We start from the raw sequence: 20,183 nt of genomic DNA, 5'->3' as shown, positions 1-20,183 counted from the left end.
TTCTCGCCTCTTAATTAAATCAGTATAAAAAAATGAAACATTAGATGTATAGGATGATACCCTTCCTCGTGTTTCAATAGCAGTTCTCAAAAGATCTTTATTTAGGGATAAAGCAATCTTCCATGTATCAATATCTTTCATTATTTGCTCTCCTCTTTTCTTTCTGTAATTCCTCTCAGCTAAGGTCTGAGCAACTTCTTCACGGGACTTCAGTTGGTCAGAAGCATCAGCAACCAACTAGCCAAGCTTGCCAATAGGAGTTGACAAGTTTCCAATGTCAGTCTCTGGTAGAAGACTAGACATAATTTCAACGACAGTTTGTATTGTTTATGCTTCCTTCCTATGCTCTTTCAACCTTTTCTTCTGAGCCCTAGATTGCAGTACTGTTGCAATCTCCATAAGTTCATATGCACTCATATTTGCTACATCTATAGGCGCTTTGATGCCTAATGAGTCATCTTCATCATCAATTTGTTGCTTAACTATTGCTTTTTCCTTTTCAACTGGTATCTTTTCCTCTGTTTTCCTTTTCTCTTCCTCCTTTTTTTGTTCAAATGCCTTTACTTCAACCTCTTTCTTAGGTTTCCCTTTCTCTTTCTCTGCCTCTGTTTGTTTCTCCTGAGTGACCGTAGTAACCGGTGGCAATTGAGTTTCCACTTGAGGATCTTTTTCCGGTGGAGGTGGAATATCCACACTAGGTTGAATTACCAGTACTTCAGATGCTTTTACATGTGTAATAGTAATAACCGATGGTTGTAATGGTTGTGTAATAGGTTCAATGATATTGCCAAATAAATCAATGGTGTCCTGAATATCATCAACAAAGATAACCGGTAGAGATGTAGTGTCATCCTTATACTTAATAGGATAGACAATATCCGATGGAATAATCTCTTCTTCATCTAGCTCCGGTCGTTCTCCAATCTTTGTTTGATCATCATTATGAGACTCCATCTGCTCATGCATCCTTTTAACATTTTGAGCTATCTGATGAGTTTCAACTTCAACAGATTGATCTTTCTCATTCAATAACTTCAATCTTCTTGCCTTAGAAATAAATTGTCCTTTGAAATTATCAAACAATGCAACTAATTCATCTTTAGATAATTCAGGAAAATGTTAAATGAAAACACTATCAATAATTTCTTGGTCTTGGTCAACAGCCTTTTGCCACTTATTTGCAAGAATAGAATACAAAGAAACAGAAATATCCTTTTCAATATCTTGAGGTAATCGATTGTATTGACATAAGTAGTTGATTACCTGTTGAACAATTTGTTCCTTCTGGTCTTCATCTAATGAATCAAAACATTTTTTCACATTATCAAACCTATTCCTCCCTAATGTTTTCAATGTCTTCTCAAAATCAGTCATAGGCTTGTAAGATAAAACATTAATAGGAACACTTGCCTTTGACACTTCTTCTACTAGTTTAGCTTTCTTACCAGTTGCTTTCATTTTCTTGGGCTCCTCTTCAGTATCAGTATCATCAAATTCAGCTTGAAGAATAAGTTGCCTACCTCTCTTCTTTGTTGTAGTCTACTTCGTAGCATTCACTTTCAGTGCTTGTTCCTTTTTGACATGGACACTTCTTGTCACCCTTGTATTAGTTGGTACTAAAGGTTCTTGCTCAACCTCCTCCTTCTTTCCTTTAGCACTACTGGATTGAGCACTACTGGTTTGATCCAGTGCAGTTTGATCCTCGAATGTTCCCAGTCTTTTCTTCTTCTTATCCACTAGAAATGCCAACAGATTATTAGCATAACCGATTAACAAGTCATAATTGACTTCATAACTCATATCTTCCATTTCATCCTCCCTGGGTTCAATGGCTTCCACGAGACAAAAGTATGTGGTGACTATGAAACGGATGTCTTTTGCAATGTTTTTCACCACATCTTCGGGTAACCTCACCCTCATACTCATCTTCTTTTGGAATTCATTGAAATATCTATTCATTGCAGCAGAGAATGTGTTCTTTATAGCCTTAATGTTGTTCTTGATTTGAGCAGTTACCAGTAGGTCCTTTGACCATTTAATGTCACCAATTGCCAGTAGGAAATTCTAAACGTAAAAGAACAAACCAATCAATACTTGACCAAATTTAATCAACTTTCTTCCATTTCATCCAAACATGAAGAGAGATCCTACATAAGTTGTTGACCCTCTTAAATATATCCTACCCTTTCTCTTGGAAACTCAATTGATCATTCTTCCTCCTCTCATATGTACAAAAAGTCTTATTCCTAGTCACTCAACTCTCCTCTTTTGTACATATCATAAGGTGCCAAGTCATTCCACCAAACAATCTCAAGCACTAAAAGATAGAATACATGACCTTATTGATATGTGTCACTGTTGTCTTGTTTGAAAATGTACTTTTCCCTTTTTGTGTAATGATGACATTGATTTGATACTTGAAACTAAGAAACCACCTAAAACACTATCCACTTCTAATGGATATAATATTGACCATTCCTTCTACCATGTTCACTTCTCTTGTATATTAACCCTTTGTTGCTATGGAGCCCATTGTAGATCCTGAAAAATATTATATCCATGTTCCTTTGATAGCTAAACCATTTCCCACCTATTCTAATGATGTGATGTTTCCATCTATTGTTGATTTTCCTCCTTCATCTTTAATATTCACTCTCAAGGCACATTATTACCTTTGGAGAATCTTATTCATTTTTCTATTGGCTAGGTGCATTTGGTCAAGTGTTATTTGGTTATTTTAATTTTCTTATTGATTGTTTCTCATTGTCTTTCATGTATCTTTCTTACTTTCTCATATTTGTGCCATGTGTGTTTGTGAGTTATTAATTATTACATATTTTTTGTAAACATCAATTTATGTTCGTATCCCTCTAAATCTTACTTTGGCTGTCATGCATAACATTAAGACTACCTTTGTTTTTTATTAAGAAAGCAACAAAAAAACAAAGGTGTCGACCCTTAGTACAACAACTCTTTGGGAAGTAAGAGAGACAACAAAATAGGGGGACAATACCAAAAAAAAAAAGTTCGGACAGACAAAAAGGAATGTGTCAAACCAACAACAACCCAAACCCAACTCAAGGAAGGGGAGAGACACCCAAGCATTGACAAGGAGGGGTTTAGGGGGCAGTGAGGACTTCCCCTTTCGCCTATGACAAACCACAGTCCAAGTGATACTTTCATTAGGACCGTCAAGAGAGAGGTCAACCTCCCCCGTAGAGTTCCAATCAGTAGCGCCAACAGAGTGTTTCTACAAAATAGCAGCAGGCTGCTGCAAAGGAACATCAAGAGCAAAATTAGTAAGAGTTGAAAGGAGCTACAAAACAGGAGCAACATGAGTTGAATCCATAGGGATGGACGAGGCCACAATAGTGGCATCAACAACAACAGTAAGAGGCACATCATCTCGGGAGGAGATCTCATCATCCTGGGAGGAGCCAACCAAATCAACATCAAAAGCATAGATAGTCAAATGATCAGTTGTAGCATCTTTCCACCAAGTAGCAGCACCTCTGCGACACAAAATAGAGCAATTCGAAGTTAAGTGAACCATAGAGAAGCATTTCTGACAGCAAAAGGGGAGGCCTTCGAAATCCAACAGTTGAGTCCAAGGCCTATCCCCAACCATATGAACCACACCCCCCGGGAAAGGCAAAAAGATGTCAATATCAACTAAGATGTGAGCAAAGGTGGAATGGCCCATAGAAGACATGGCATCATCAACCTTCAAAAAACGGCCAATAGAGTTATCGATGGCCTCATAGCAAGAATGCTCCCAAAAATGAAGGAGAAGGTTCGGGAGACGAACCCAAACCGGACGCACATTAAGTGGTTTAGTAAGAGGGTTAAAAGAAGTTGTCCAGGGCTTAACCCAAGCTCACAACTTGCCCAAAATCAAGTCACGGTCAAATGAAGCAATAAAGGAAGCAATGGAAGAGCCTTTAGCACAAGGGAAAAGCTCAAAACTATGAGCAACCAAAGGCTTCTAGGAATCACTCACCTAGCGATGAAGGTATGGTAACAAAGGCCAAACCCCAGAGAATCTGCACAACATTGACAAAACCAATGTCATCCACAACATCTTATCCACAAACCACCACAAGGGAGGACTTGGCGCGGAGAAGAGGATGAACCCCCTTGGGAGGGTGGGTAGTAGATCTGGCTGCACGAACAAAGTTGCGCTTACTACCAAAAAAACAAGGTCTAGCCGGAACCTTTGCACCCCCAGTAGGATCACCATCAGTAGCAGCTTCACTAGACAAAGGAGCAACACCATCATATGAAGCATTCATAGCAACAACATCCCCAAGATGGGCATCCACAGGGGGGGAGGGTGCAAACCACCTACAACTGGAGCAACAACAGCCACCACAGTGGCACCCACGCGAGGGGGAGGGGGACCCAAACCATCGACACAGAGGGCGAGACCACTGAAGGAGCAGCAAACGAGGCTTGCAAAGACATAGCAACATCCAAACCAAAGCAAGCAGGAGTTTGGGCATTCAAACGAGGACAGGCGGGAGCATTCAAGCTATCATAAGCGGGAGCCATCTCTACTGAAGACAAAACTTATGTTTGGAATAGTTATGCTCTGTTCTTAAGACTACCTTTGTTATGACATCAATTGCATTCAACAAAGTATCGATAGTACCTATGTCTTGTTCACCCAAAGTTTCATTTCCTACGAATACTAGTGCATAACATTCAAACTACTTATATTATGTCATTGAGATTACCTTTTTTATCACATGGAGACCACCTTTGTGTTGCATTTCTTATTTTTTTGTACTCACTTGTATATCTTTTTGTTATCCACTCTTGTTTATATTTACCTTTGTCTATTGTGTTGTTAATTATCAAGTGGCACTTAATTTTCTTCGAGCGAATCTTACCATTTAATGGTTTCACAATATTTTGTGCAACCATTTTCATTTGTAACAACACAACTATCTTTATTTTTGTTGTACCTGCCTACTACTAAGGACAAAATCTTATTGACATATGGGGCATATATCCTAAATATGTTCTTCCAATAATTTTTTAATTTTTCTATGCCCTTCAAATCTATCTTACAATCAATCACATACACTTTTCATATGGTATTATATTAGGGAGAGGCATATATCCATATATCCCTCATACTACTAACATGTTTTTCTTTTATATGTATTGTGTGTATGTTGGATTATATATTAAAAAATACATAATGCAATTTTTTTGTTTTTTATCATATCGTGTTGTAAGCTCTTGTATTTTTTAATGTGTAGTTTTGCATATCTTAATCTAGGGACATGAATGATTCACTCAAATACTATTGCATATCATTTTTACATTATATTTGATATTTTTAGCATTTTCTTTTCCACATTTACTTTAGCTATGTTAGCTAGGCTTCAAAATGTAGTAACATCATTTCATAGAATTTAGACCAAAATGTAATGTTAAAAAATACACACTACAATTTTAACTTTACAAACTACACTCAATTTGTTGGCTATCTCTATGGTATAGCTAGAAGACTAGAAGGTCCACATAACCTTCTTGTCTAGCCTATTTTTATAATTTGATGTCAATATAATGTTTTTATGTTTTTTTTACCTCCAATTTCACATCTCCTTATATATTTGTTGTCTTTTGACATTTTATTATTTTCATCCTATGAGAAATTCACATGATCACTTGAATACCTCCATGACTTTAGAATATCCAATTAAAATAAAACATCATTCTTCTCTCCATGGAATTTAAATTTCAATCAAAATATTTTAAATCAAAATCTATTTAATTTGACTTACATTCCATTCTATTTCTAATAACATTTTCTTCATCCCACACTCTCATATTGGTCAATTAACATTATGAGTGGTGATCAAAATGGAAACATTTAAAGCAAATTATTTAAATCTTCAAATGCCTCTCTTTCTAACACAAACTTTTTTATTAGTTGATTTTAGACATGTAATTCTCCTCCCAAAGGGCCTTTTTGAACAACTCATTGTAAACTAAAAATCAGACATATTCTATACTTTCCTTATGCCATCCTTCAATATAAAGTGTATTTCTTGGAATCATTTCACTTTAATTTGACTGCTTATGGTTGTCTTAATTATTTTGGCAAGTTAATTTCTCTTCTATCTCTTTCATTCATTCTTTTGTAAGTGTTGTTTACATATCAAAATGCTAATAAAGGTTAAATGTAGATATGTCTACAAATTGGTACTTTTTCTAACCCCTGATAAATTTTTTTACAAATGATGAATAGCATCAGGTTTTGTCATATTTGAAAACTACATAAACAATGCCAAAATTTGCTCAAGATTGTTCATAACATTACTAACATTAAGATATCGAGTAGTGCACAATATTACCCACAAAGTTTAGCAATGAAGTCTTCATCACTAGCACAATTTTAACTCAAAATGCAGGTGAAAACATATTAAGATTATTTGTCTCTGATGTAAAATGTCGCACATCAATTACATTATTCATTTATATAGATTTCAGCTTCTTTTATTGATATTGTTTTTTATTAAAAAAACAACGTTGACTAGGGCGTTGACCCTTTAACATAGTCAGATGCTATCAAAAACAAAAGCCCATAGGCAGTAAGAAAACAACAACATATGGGAGCAAGCCCCAAACAAACAAACAACATGTCTAACCTTCAACAATCCAAACCCAACTCAAGTAAGGGTATGGACACCCGAGCCTTGACGAGGGGGACAGTCCAAATGATATTGTCATTGGGACCATCAAGAGAATGATCAAGCGGCAAGGATTACGCTTGGAAACCATCAGTAGAGCCTATAGAGTGTTGTTGCAGAACAACAACCGGCTACTGCAGAACAACTGTTAGCAGCAATCAAGAGGGAAGACAGAGAGTGGGGAGGGGGGGGGAGGGCGTGGGCGGGGGGGTGTGAATCAGTCTTCACCACATCTTAGCAAATTAAACTCCAAAACATAAATTGATAGACCATAGCAACAAATCGATAAGCAAATTAACAGCACCACACAACACCAATATTTTTGACGTGGGAAACCCAGTTAAGGGAAAAACCACGGTGGGAACCTACCCACGGTAAGAGGATACTTTGTAGTAGTATGTGAAAATATTACAATGGTGAATGCACATGCATTCAAGCACACTGCCTAGAGCTCACTGCTCAAAAGATATATGCTCGGAAGGCTACAACCCTCAGGGAAGTCTCACTAACTTACAATATGATTCGGACTACAATCCAGAAGGAATGAACTGTAATGATAGTATCTACAAATCCCTAATGACAGTTCCGGTTAAGCACAATTATCTACTCTGCAACACCAATCTTACCACAACACTTCACTGAATGATAACTCTCTTGTTCGCACAATCACCTCTCTGATAATGCAAATAAAATACAGACACCTAAATTACATAAGCATCTCACCTATATATACAAATCATCAACCTTGATAACAAGGTCGGTTAAACCCTCAACTCACAATTACTAAAATTACATTGCACGATATAAAGATCAACCACCGGACCAATATTATGATTTACATTACATAGCATGGACCTAATTCGAATTCCCAAACGATTACATCCATCGGAAATCCCACATATCAACTGCAACGTGCTACACCACTAGAAATACCGCATAACACGCAAATCATCACCGGTTCATAGAAATCACCAAAAACTTGCACAAAGATCAATGCGGATCACCAAAACAAATAGGACACGACTAGGAAACACCAGCAAGCACATTAGAATCAACCAGAACAGTTGCATCTTTCCAAATCTTCATCGGTAAACGCCTCAAAGCTCAAGAACACAACCAGTCAACAACTGTTACGAAAAAAGATAACTTGCGGAGCACCAAATCACAAACCATCTGAAAGGAAGATACACAAGATCATCCCAAACAATAATCCAAAATTTCAGCACAAAATATGATCACACTGGAATATATCGGAAGAAATACCGGATTCTACAAAACAGTGATCCGCAAAACCAAACTACAAAACACCGGATCGAAAACTCTTCCCAAACTCACCAGAATAACTCACAAGAATATGTTGACATCAATGACAACATATCCTAGCAGCTGCAATGAACAACCAAATCCAACAATCTCCCCAATAATCCAACAGCATTAGGGGGTGTTGTTGAACAACAACAGGTTGCTACAGAGGAGCAACATCAGGTGCAGAGCCAGTAGGTGTAGAGCGGAGCTGCAAGTCAAAGACGACAAGGGTTGAATCCACGAGGGCGATAGGAGCCAAAACAGGTGAAACAACCACAACAAAAAGAGGCACCTCAACCTCTCGAGAGGAGCCATCTGAATTAGGATCAGTAACATGGATAGTCAAATGATCAACAGTAGCATCCTTCCACCAAGCAGCAGCACCTTTGTGGTGTGAAATAGAGCAGTCTGAAGCAAGGTGAGTCGTAGAGAAACATTTCCGACAACGAAAAGGGAGGCCCTCAAAATCCAACAGTTGTGTCCAAGGTCAATCCCCAACCATGAGAACCACATCTCCCAGGAGAGGCGAGGAAATGTCAATATCAACTAAGATGCAAGCAAAGGTAGTGTGGTCCATTGAAGATGTAGCATCATCGACCTTTAAGAAACGACCAATAGAATTACCGATAGCCTCGTAGCAAGAATGCTCCCAAAAATGAAGCGGGAAAATTAGAAGGCAAACCCAAACTGGATGCACATTGAGTGGTTTAGTGAGAGGATTGAAAGAAGTTTTCCAAGGCTACATAGAAAATAAATTGTAGCTTCCTTTACCCTTTTTTGTATTATTTTTTCAAATTAATTTTTACACTTTATATCAATAGCCATCCTTCAGTGTCACCAAATTTGGGAAGATTTTTCTTTCGAATACTATTGATTTTCCTCTGATGTTGCTTTCTAAGACTTGCTTACAATCTTTTCTTGCGGATTCTAATATCTCATAGCACAAGTATATGTGAATTGACTATATACAAGTTCATTTACTTACACTAGTTTGTGTACTTCTCAACATGCTATGGTAAAGTTGATTTGTCAAGCTTTCACATATTTATGGTAGCATATTTATGTATGGAAAAGGATTCATGTTGATTAATCATACAATGAAAAATCAAGATTGATTAATTTTGGGAAGAACACCATAATGTTATCACATTTCTCATTTTGTTAAATGGTACATATCTAGCTTTTTTCCTTAAAAGTTTGTCTCTTAAAATTCATATGCAATAAATGATTACATGACAGTTTTATTTAACTTCAAATTTCATTTTCAAAAAACAAATAGTTACAGAATTTGAAGGTTAGACCCCCAGATTTCCTCTATTAAACAGTTGTTTTCTTCCTGATCCTCTTCAAAACTTCAAGATTTGCATAGATCACATGATTACAGCATTGAAATAGAGTAAATGTAGCTAGCACTGTAGCTCTTGACCTAAGAGTTCACTTCTAGAAGCTTTTACTCAACATTTGATGCTTTTTCAGTTTTCCGTAGCTGGATCTCAGCTGGAACCTTTGTAGCTTGACAAACGACATGGCACCATTTCAAGGGACATACAATAGACTGTCTTGACTTAAAACTAATCAACAATGGGCAAGATTGAGTACATTTTGATTTTTACCATTTGTTCATTGTTTCAAAGTATCAGTACAATGTTTTAAAATTCCATTTCTTCTCTAAGCTAAGATTAATGATGCAAAAGACAATAAGAAGCACATTATACACACTCACTATATCATCATTGCTGCTGTTGTGAACCTAGGAACAGACCGAAATACATGAAGCATGTTACAAAAGCAAACAGAGAAAAAGGAATAAATCATGATAGCTTTCTACAATTTTCTCCTTTATTTCAAACACAGGTGAAATGAGGGGAATAACTAGGGAAAACCCATTCTAAAGGTGATGGCTTGTATATGCAAAGGTTAATATCAAATATTCCTAAAAAGAACATCCATATGCTTCAGCTTGAAGCATGCAATTTAACCATTCTCTGAATGCCTGGATGCTCAAAACAAATATATATTGCATACAAGGCGTGATTGACATAAGCTATACCCTTCTAGACATGGAGTCCTTCACATTTCACATTTCACATTTCACATCCCTTCTATTAGGCAAACCCAACTATGAGGATAAGCCTATACTAGCACATAATTGTTCTTCATAATATCTGGTGTATTTATATCATCACAGACCTGTTCAATGTTACCAGAATTTTGTTCTCAACCAAAAAGTCTACTTCTTTAGTTTCTAAACTAGGCATTTATGATGCATCAGGCAATAAGAAGCACCGTATATTTGCTTATCGTATCATCTTCACTGTTGTTGTGTATCTAGAATCAGACAGCGAGAAAAGAAACAAATCATAGTAATTTTCCACAATTTTCTCCTTTCTTTCAACCAAAGAAGAAAGGAGAAAAACATCAAGGAAAACAACTAATATATTGAAAAGGGGGGGTACCTTGCGTATGCTAGGTTTAGTATCAAATACCCTTAAGAGAAGAGCATCCATATGCTTCAACCGCCCATTGAGGAAGAGGAGCATACAATTTAACCATTGTCTGAGTGACTGGATGCTCAAAACAAAGAGACTCTGCATGCAAGGCATGACTGGCATAAGTTATACCCTTCCAGACATGGGGTCCTTCATATTTTACATCCCCTCTAATAGGCAATCCCAAGTACTGGCAATGCAGTCGGATCTGATGTGTCCTTCCACTTTGAGGATAAGCCCGTACAAGCACTTCATCACTTTTCAGAATATCTGGTGAGTTTACAAAATCACAGACCTGTCCAACGTTCTCAGAATTTTGTTCTGAGACAACCAAATTTTCCACACTATCTGCTGACTCATCACCTTCAAATGTAATAAACTGGCCTTCTGTCGAGTCAAAAGCAAATTGATTGAAACAATTTTGTGACTCTTCATGACCGATATGTTGCAATTTATGGTTTCCATTTACAGATAAGACTCTTAGGCGAGTGGCCATTTCTCGAACAACGCAACCTTCTGGAAGTACCCTTCCAACATCTTTCCTAGAATACACACGCCATGCACCAAACTTTGATCTTCCATGACCAGATTCAATGTAGACTTCACTCCATTTTGGAGCAGGTCCAATGCACAGGGCAAGATAAGTTTTCCTAACTTTCCGATCAGTGAACGCCTGCACAAGCTTCCCTGCTATTCTGTGCCGCTTAGTGATAACCATTACTCCACTTGTATCCCGATCAAGCCGGTTGGCAAGATGCAATTCCAGAGAAATAGCATCATTCTTAGCACCTGAAGTATCTAGAATTAATCAAACAGCATCCACTTTTAAGTAGCAAAAACAAAATACAACTTAAAAGGGCAATAGGGGAAAAACTCAAACAAACACTAACTGTGATCAAGACCTGTAAATCATGTAGTTCTAGGTTTCAACTTTTCAACCATAGTAAACTATGACATTAGTGATATATAAGTTTCTGAAAATAATTATTATAAAGGACCTTACTGAAAAATTTGAATATCTGAAAAAATTACACAAAATTAGAGCTATGAGACAAAGGTATCAACTTGAGGGCTGAGACTAATATTTCTGTAAGTATCTGATCATGGTTACACTTAGAACCGATGCAACTAAGAGCTAAAAGAAATGTGGCATGAAATACATATGTGACCTATCATCGAAAAACCTTGATATGATTATTTTTTCAAAAGTTTATCATTCTCAGCATTTCCAGAACCCAGTCACAGTAAGAACTAATTACTGTAATTAGTAAAATTCCATCATGAACATATCATGGTGTCAAAAGCAGCTTCAGAACTAAGATGTGAACCCATCCCCAGATAACTTTATTATGTCTTCTTTTTTAAAATAAGTGTCTGATACTTGGCAAGAGTGATCACTAATTCCCTTGCCATGGAGTAATCTACTGCAGAATCCAATAAGGTCCCCTGAATCAAATCATTAGTTGTGTTATTCTGCATCCTATTTTTTTTCTGAATAAGGTTTAATTGACTTTTGGCATTAGTGAAATGTACTCAGTTCACTCGCAAAGATTGCAGGATGTAAAATGAACACATCACCATTTATGATTTTTATATTTTGACATTGTAGTACGATTTTCACTATGTATATTATATAGGATAACATGATATTTCTGTATCTGAAATTATGTTGATTCAACATTTCTGAAACTACAAATGATTCTGTGTGGACCTCAACGACCATGGCAAATTCTAAATAGGTTGAAATCAAATATATGAAAGCAATCTAGACAATCTACAATTACCCTAGGCTCAAGATTTTCTTTATCTCTATTTATCTGTGGCAACTATCATCCAATTGATTACCATAGGGGCCACTATCACATCACCACTCTTTTAAAGACATTGTGGCATCTATCATCCGGCTTAATTTAAATGACTTTAAAATTTAAATTATATTTTAATTGACATGTAAGAGGCATTTTTTGCAGTGTGTCAAATTTGAGTGTTTTATCAAGATTTAATTGCATAGTTTTCGAGTCAAACTCATTGACCCATATCTCATGAATAGTGGTCCACATAAACCATTTCTCATGAGCATGAACGGTCCACTTAGCACTCGATGCATCTAGGCAACTTTCATAATGTGAAGCATTAGGACTTCCTAGGAGATCACCCATCCCAATACTACTCCAACTCAAGTGCGCTTAACCATGGAGTTTCCCCCAAGATCAAGCCCACTTAGCTTCCAGCCCCATTTGTAAAACCTCCAGCAAGTGTTTTGCCTTGTGAACCGTTTATTATAGAGCCCCTTTAGCTTATCCATAGACAAGTAGGAGGTATTTTTCACAATGCGCCAAATTCAAATGTCTTATCAAGATTCAACTACATAGTTTTTGAGTCAAACTCACTGACCCATATTTCCCTAGTAGTGGTCCACAGGAACCCATCTCTCATGAGCATGAATGGTCCACTTAGCACTTATTGCATCTAGGTGATGCTCACAGGGGTTAAACATCAAACTTTCCTAAGAGGTCAGCCATCCTTGTACTAATCTGACTCAAGCGTGCTTAACAATTGAGTTTCCTCCAAGATCAAGCCCCATTCGTTTGATTGTTGGAAACATTGTTGTCATTGATATCAAACGAGATATTTTATTGAAGACAAAAGAGCATTAATGGGCTAGCCGGCCCATAAGATTATTGCCTTGATTATAAGTTATTTTATGTGCAAATGTTGGCCGGCCTCCATGGTGGTTTAATTCCATTTTTTGGCACCTATAATTGTTGGCCAACCTCATCTAATTTTGGGGTGGTCGTCTAAGGAGCTCATTGTTTTGAGGCACGTGATTTATGTAATACAAATTAGTGTTTAGTGCAAGCTTGTTCTATAGAAACAAGCACATAAATAGTTGTTGAGATTGGCTGGTGTAACCTTTCGCTTGTTGGTTAGAGGTTGAATTGATCATCTCTTGTAGGATGCATATGTGATTACAAAAAGCATGGATTGGGATGTGTGGCCATATGTTTCTCATTTGCTTGTTCACATGGAGGGGTGCAATTATGTTGCTCAATACTTCAAAAGCCTTCCATGAAGACTCCACAAGTGTATTTTAATCACTAAAGATAATACATTGAGCTGTGTGAATGTTTTTGGAGGTTGAGTTTTTCTTGAAAGCGTTTGCTCACAGTATATATGGTGTTATCTTGTGGGTATGCTCTGTTATTCTTTTGCATTGTAGGTTTTGAATACTTGTTTTGCATTTGTTTCTCTCTTAAGAGTTATGTGGAAATAGTACATTTGTTTTTCACTAAGTACTCTTGGCAAATGCACAACATTGTTACAGCAAGTGTACAACACAATATATGTGAAGTGAAACAGGTCAACGCTACATCACCTATAGCTGCCAGTCCGCCTTGGAGCCACTTTGCTGTTGGATACCTGTTGTGACGTATTCACACATCGCCCCATTGCAAATGGGGACCCCTACTTTTTTTGCTTTCTGGGGTTTGCTTTCTAGGTTTTTAGGGTTTTGTCTGTTAGCCTTTGCATTTTGAGTGTCGCAGGGTGTTGATGTGTCTTCTGTACACGACCAAACACAGAATAAAATACCTAAAGGTACCTTATCCTCTCTTAAACAAAGTTCCCGACTGCTAAAGATCTCGCCGAAGGATCAGTTAGAGTAACTCCAAGGTTCTGTTATGTAGGATCTCTACGTGTGGATAAGCTCCCTGTGGTATGATGTGATTTTGCTGGAATCACAAGGGGACTTACACTTGATGACTTGAACGTCTAATTTGCTGGAATCACAAGTCCTATTTACTAACTGGAAGACAAACAAATGGCAAAAGATGCAAGGTTCAGGAAGTCTACTCTACTACCTAGAATGCGAGAAGATGGATGAACGACTAGGTGGAGTCCTACTGGGCTGGGTCTCACCATCAAGCTTGAACAATCTGACACCAACTCAGTGCGATCTTCTAAGGGATGCTTCCAATACGTTCAAATCGTACGCCATCAGACACTAATCACCATTCAAGATAATGCATGAACAATAGATGTGTACGACTTAAGATTAAGCTCATTTTATGTCAGTTGACCACGCAGGGCGCACTTACAATCAGTAAGAGGCTAGTGGTATGGACTAGACGGATTCCACACAGGTGAATTCAACAACTTCTTTCATTCAATTTAATTATCTATCATCTAAAATGAAGATTCAACAAGAGACCATGCATATTGCAACGAAACAACACACTTCACCATAACTTCAATGAAAATGGAGTTTGTTTACAATCACTGGCAACAATTTCTTGCCTTGTCCTCCTAATTTACTCTAATTGCTATTCTATTAGTTGACTATTCACTATTTCTAACTATTCACCCCACTACTGACTATTGACTAACTATTAGCCTTTACAAATGAGGAGCCAGGGCTTATATAGCGCTCTCAATACAATTCAATGGCTCAGATCAATTTTAGATCAATGGCTGAGATTTTACAATGAAAATCCTAATTAGGGTTTGTTACAACCAACTCAGTTCTGACCAATGAAATAATTGCATTATTTGGACACATGTCTTCTCTGGAATATTCGACCAATGGATAACCGAGGTAGGTACATCGAAGTTTGTGCCATCTTTGATGAGTCAGGTACATTGAATTTGGACACGCTGAGGTGGACCAATCCGACTGGAGGAGTGATGACTGGGATGCCACCTTGTCCGACACTTGCAACTTGGTAGATATTCAATTTGATGATGCTGAGAAACTAACTTTAATCAACTCTTCTGAAACTGTCTGCCTCTTCAACGAACCCTTGCTTTAACCTCCTTTGTCTTCAATGTGCAGGATGGATGGTGTACCTTTCCTTGGAACGTTGGACTGGAAGATGTCATCCTTGATGATGCTAGACTGAAGGTCGTCCCTGATGATGTTGGACTGGAGAAGGTCGTCCTTGTTGATGCTGGACTGCAGAAGGTCGTCCTTGTCTTGGCCTGGTCTTCTTTCAACTGCAAGACAAACCAAAAGATGATTAAGGACACATAATAAATTCATTACAACATAGTATTTTACACCTTAAATAATCAACAAGAAGACATCAAAATGAAGTTTGTTCAAGATTCATTCCAGGGACAAGCTCTATAAGAATTTTGCCCTGGACCCTCTAGAAGGGTCAGGAGCGAAATTAGCATTCCTGGCTCAAATTGTTCTCACTTTGCAACCGTAATTGCTTAGATACATGCCCAAGGACGCCCTCATTCTCAACCAACACCAATCTTGATGCAAATTTGGGGGCAAAAGAGAGGTTTTTAAGAATTTCGCTCTGGACCCTTTGGAAGGGTCAGGAGCGAAATTCACCTTTTAGGACAAAATCTATCATGTTTCCACTCCAAAATACCTTCCAAGGCAAGCACACACTAGTTTTCCTTCCTCCAGAGCCCAGGGATCCACGCCTTGACCTCTATCATGAGCAATTTGAGTGAAATTGGGAATTTCGCTCTGGACCCTCTAGAAGGGTCAGGAGCGAAATTCCTGTTTTAGGCTTATTCCTCCATCTTCTTCACTTTCAATTTATCTTGCAAGTCAAAATTTGGTCAAACTAGGGAGGAAATGAGCCTTAGGAGGATTTTCGCTCTGGACCCTTTGCAAGGGTCAAGAGCGAAAATCACAATTTGGGCTTGATTGTTCATTTTTCAAACTTCAATTTTCTCCTGGAGGCAAATATAGATCATTCTTCATCAAAGGAGCAAGGTTTCAAGCTAAAACAAGGGAGCAAATGAAGTATATAATGAATTTCACTCTGGACCCTTTGGAAGGGTCAAGAGCAAAATTCTATTTTAGGCTAAAATCTTGATCTTCAAAACCATCCAACTCCATCTCAAGGCAAAAACATACTAATTTATCTTCCAACGTGCCTTAGAGACCAACACTTAGTCAAAATTAGAAAGGAAATGAGAGCTACAAAGATTTTCGCTTTGGACCCTTTGGAAGGGTCAAGAGCGAAATTCACCTTTTGGGTTTGATCCTTGACTTTTCCAACTCTCATCCTCTTTGGGAGGCAAACATAGATCCTTCCTCATGCATCTCCATCTTGGTCCTGACTCTTGCTAAAAGAAAAATGAGTGTTTTCAAGAATTTCTCTCTGGACCCTTTGGAAGGGTCAGGAGCAAAATTCACTTTGGACCCTTTGGAAGGGTCAGGAGCGAAATTTGACATTTTGGTCTCTCCGTCAGGATCATTTTATGGAATATAACATTTAAGTTTCTTTCTTATACTTTAAGTTATATTCCATATTTACTGTCAGGATGTTTGAGAGTGGTTTCGGACCTCCAGGAGTTATATTGCAAAATCTAGTTTTTGGAGGATTCTTCAGTTTTCCAGACTAAGTCAAATTTCAGGATCAGGACATTTCAGACTTAGCCTAATTTCAGGGCATTTGAAGATCAGGATGACATTCCAGACTTCATCACTCACCAACTCGACCTAACTCAAACCTTCAAGGATGATACTCACTCACCAAGCAAGACACAATTAGCAACAAGAGCAAAACCAGGCGCTAAGGAAGACTCCCAAAGAAACTCTAATTCTGGGGCCCCAAAGACTCAACCTAGCTCAAGCAAAGCCTGCTATCCAGGTGATCCCCTGGCGACACTCGAAAAGCAAAGGCTAACCGACAAAACTCTAAAAGACCCAGAAAACAAACCCTAGAAAGCAAAAAGAAGGGGCCCCCATTTGCAATGGGGCGATGTGTGAATACGTCACAACAGGATGGAATTGACATTGAACCACATAAATCTGAATGTACAAGATCTAGTATTTCTTTAGACCTACTTTCACTGCTATGGAAAGGACTTTTAATATTTTTACCCATAGCACAACCTTAACAAGTACCATCATTTACATGAATGAGTTTAGGAATACCTTTTACCATCTTCTCCAAAGATGGAAGAGCCCTAAAGTGAAGATGTCCAAGTCTTTTGTGCCAGAGTTCGCTGGAACTTGCAGAATCATGAATAAGTGCTTGAACTAGGAGAGTGGAGAGTTTGTATAAACTCTCATGTCGATTTCCGATCACACGAGCAATCTTGATGCTGGAGTTCTTAGACCAAGCAAGAACTCTTCCTTCAGAAAATGCAATTTAATATCCCTTATCCTCTAAGGCTGAAATGGATACTAGGTTCCTTTTGATCCCTGGTACGAACAATACATCACTTAGGTGTAGAGAAACTCCTGATTGAAGTTTTAGAAATGTAGCACCAACTCCTCTTACAGCATAGCGTGCATCATCCCCAATGATGACTTGGAGATGTGACTCTTTCTCTACTAAATCAGAAAGGTGCTCTCGATGACCGGTGATATGTCGAGAGGCTCCACTATCAATTAACCATGTATCACTGTCCGTAGGAACATTGCTTGATAATGCTGATATGAAAAGAAAACCATTGGAGTTATCTGATGGAAATATTGTCATTGATGTCAAAGATGCAAAAAGCCTATCATCAATGTCAAAGGTAATGGTTAAGGAATTGGATAGTTGTGACTTATATGAAGAAGACATCTACATGAAACCATTAATAATCAGAATTGAAGGCATCTCCATGATCAAATTAGTGATAGTATTGAAGATGAACTTCATATACAAGATGAGGGTATACGGTGATCAATGCAGAGATCTGTTTAACAATGAACCACTAAGCAACAAATTGATTTATATTGTCTCAACTACAGAGTACAGTGACTGAGAATATATACTGCATATTCTAATATATATACTGTATATTCTGATATATAGTATTGTACATACACGGCAAGACATAACTACAGGCAAAAGGAACTGACATAACTTGAAAGAAGACAAGATCTTCAGAGATATGTTTGATAAGGCAAACGATCTGTCTGAAAGAGGAAGTTATGTAGACAACTGAACAATCATTGTGACGACATGAATTCATTCACACAAAGTATAGTGTTGATACAAAACTTCAGATGCTCTAATCGTATTCTCCAGTAATCACATGACTGAGAAAAGTAAAGAACGGCACTGTGTAGCAATCATACTGGCAGCTACGGGTATGTCCAACGTAGCCCAATACTATGGTGACTTATATATCATAACAGTCGTAACAAAACATGAAGAACGTCGACTTGGTCTGGTAGCGACTATGTATAATATGTAATGATGATACATTGAAAGCAGTACAGCGATAACAATTATTCTGGAGACTTCATTAATCTGGTCGACTCACTGAAGTTAACTCAAGGCACCAAATGATTAAGAGTGTAGCGATAATTGAAGATGAATTAATACGGCAGCTGTTATAATGAATCAAGACACAGAGCGATCAGAAAGAACAAACAGTCATAATGATTATAAACTGCAATAAGATATATTCATATCGGGTTTATAGATATACAACAGTGACTCTCCAAATAATACCGTCGGCTTGTTTAAGAGCAGCGATTCCATGATGAACAAAGGCAATGATGGTTTATTTATGATTTAATAAACAAAGATTATGTATAAGGCAGTAATATTATAAAAAATGGAGCAGCGATAAGTATATGTTTGAAGGCAGTGTTGACATAGCAATGACTACATATTTGTATGTAGCAATTCATCAAGTTACAGATATGTGATGAGCAGCAATGATATGTGTATAGTCTATGTACATATTAAAGCAATAATCAGAAATTAAATTTACAGCGATCTTCATCCATCTCTTTATTATCGACAATTTCATGAAGAAATACAGGAGTCTTTGACCAGTGATCAAAGTATAAAACTTTGATATAGGACAGCGACTACATTATAAATGGAAGACGGCGACTAAAATAAAGGTGGATTAATTTGGATGATAATGATGACTTGTTATTGGATGATAGGAGTTTCGGATTATTAGAAGAAACTCACTATAATAAAGATACGATCTGTTTATATCAGCAATCATGTGAAAGACGGCAGTAATAATAAATCTTCTTTATATGTATTGAACTTGTAAAAAGTGGTGATCTGTGTAGAGGTATGAAGTATATTTTTGAAAGATTACATTTGCCATCTGTCAAGTAATCAAAAGATATATGCAGCGATTAAAGACGATTAGTTAAAGTTTACTTTGACTATTTAATAGACAAGTTAAAGGCAGCGATCCATGATAAAAGGTTGAAATTAAAATGTGGAGAGATTGTGGAATAAGAAGGATGTGCGATTTGTTTAAAAGCAAATTAATTCATTAGTAAAGAGGTGCGATTTAATTTGTGTGAATAAAGACATGCCTATTTAAAAGGACGTCTCTATTCAAAAGGATATCACCTTTTGTAGAAGGAAAGAAGATATAATATATGAAGTATTTTTGTAGTGTGATTGATTGAGTGTGTGAGAGAATAATTCTGAGATTACAACTCAGAAAATAAAGTAGTTCTCAGATGTGTGCAGTGTGAAAAATAAAATAAAATATATATATTATGGAGTGGAGATACGTGAAATACATTTACAGTGTGTAGAAAAAGAAAATATCAGTCAGACATACACAGATCTGAAAATGAAGGCATAGAAGAGAGTTCACTGCAGATTTTATCAAAGAAAATCATTTCAGATTTGTAGGTGTGTTGTGTGCTAAAGACATATCATATATACCAGCAGATATATTGACATGAATGTGCAAATTTGAAAGAGGGTTCAAGGGACAGAAAATATAAGAAGAT

General features: G+C 37.3%; 1 protein-coding gene across 2 annotated transcripts in view; it reads right to left on the bottom strand.

The window, feature by feature from the left end:
• Positions 1-10,007: 10,007 nt before the first annotated feature.
• LOC131026841 (RNA pseudouridine synthase 1) overlaps positions 10,008-20,183 on the bottom strand; it is a 29,227-nt gene continuing 19,051 nt past the window's right edge. Inside the window, exon 2 of one of the 2 annotated variants that reach the window (XM_057956833.2) lies at positions 10,008-11,296. In XM_057956833.2, the coding sequence (XP_057812816.2) occupies positions 10,488-11,296 (809 nt within the window). In that variant the 3' untranslated portion in view covers positions 10,008-10,487. The remainder of the gene's footprint in view (positions 11,297-20,183) is intronic. The other variant, XM_057956834.2, reaches the window with a different exon arrangement.

Source organism: Cryptomeria japonica, chromosome 1 (assembly GCF_030272615.1).
Source record: "Cryptomeria japonica chromosome 1, Sugi_1.0, whole genome shotgun sequence".
NCBI classification, from domain to species: Eukaryota; Viridiplantae; Streptophyta; class Pinopsida; order Cupressales; family Cupressaceae; genus Cryptomeria; species Cryptomeria japonica.
The sequence above is the reverse complement of the archived record's forward strand: the minus strand, read 5'-3'. Positions and strand labels throughout refer to the sequence as shown.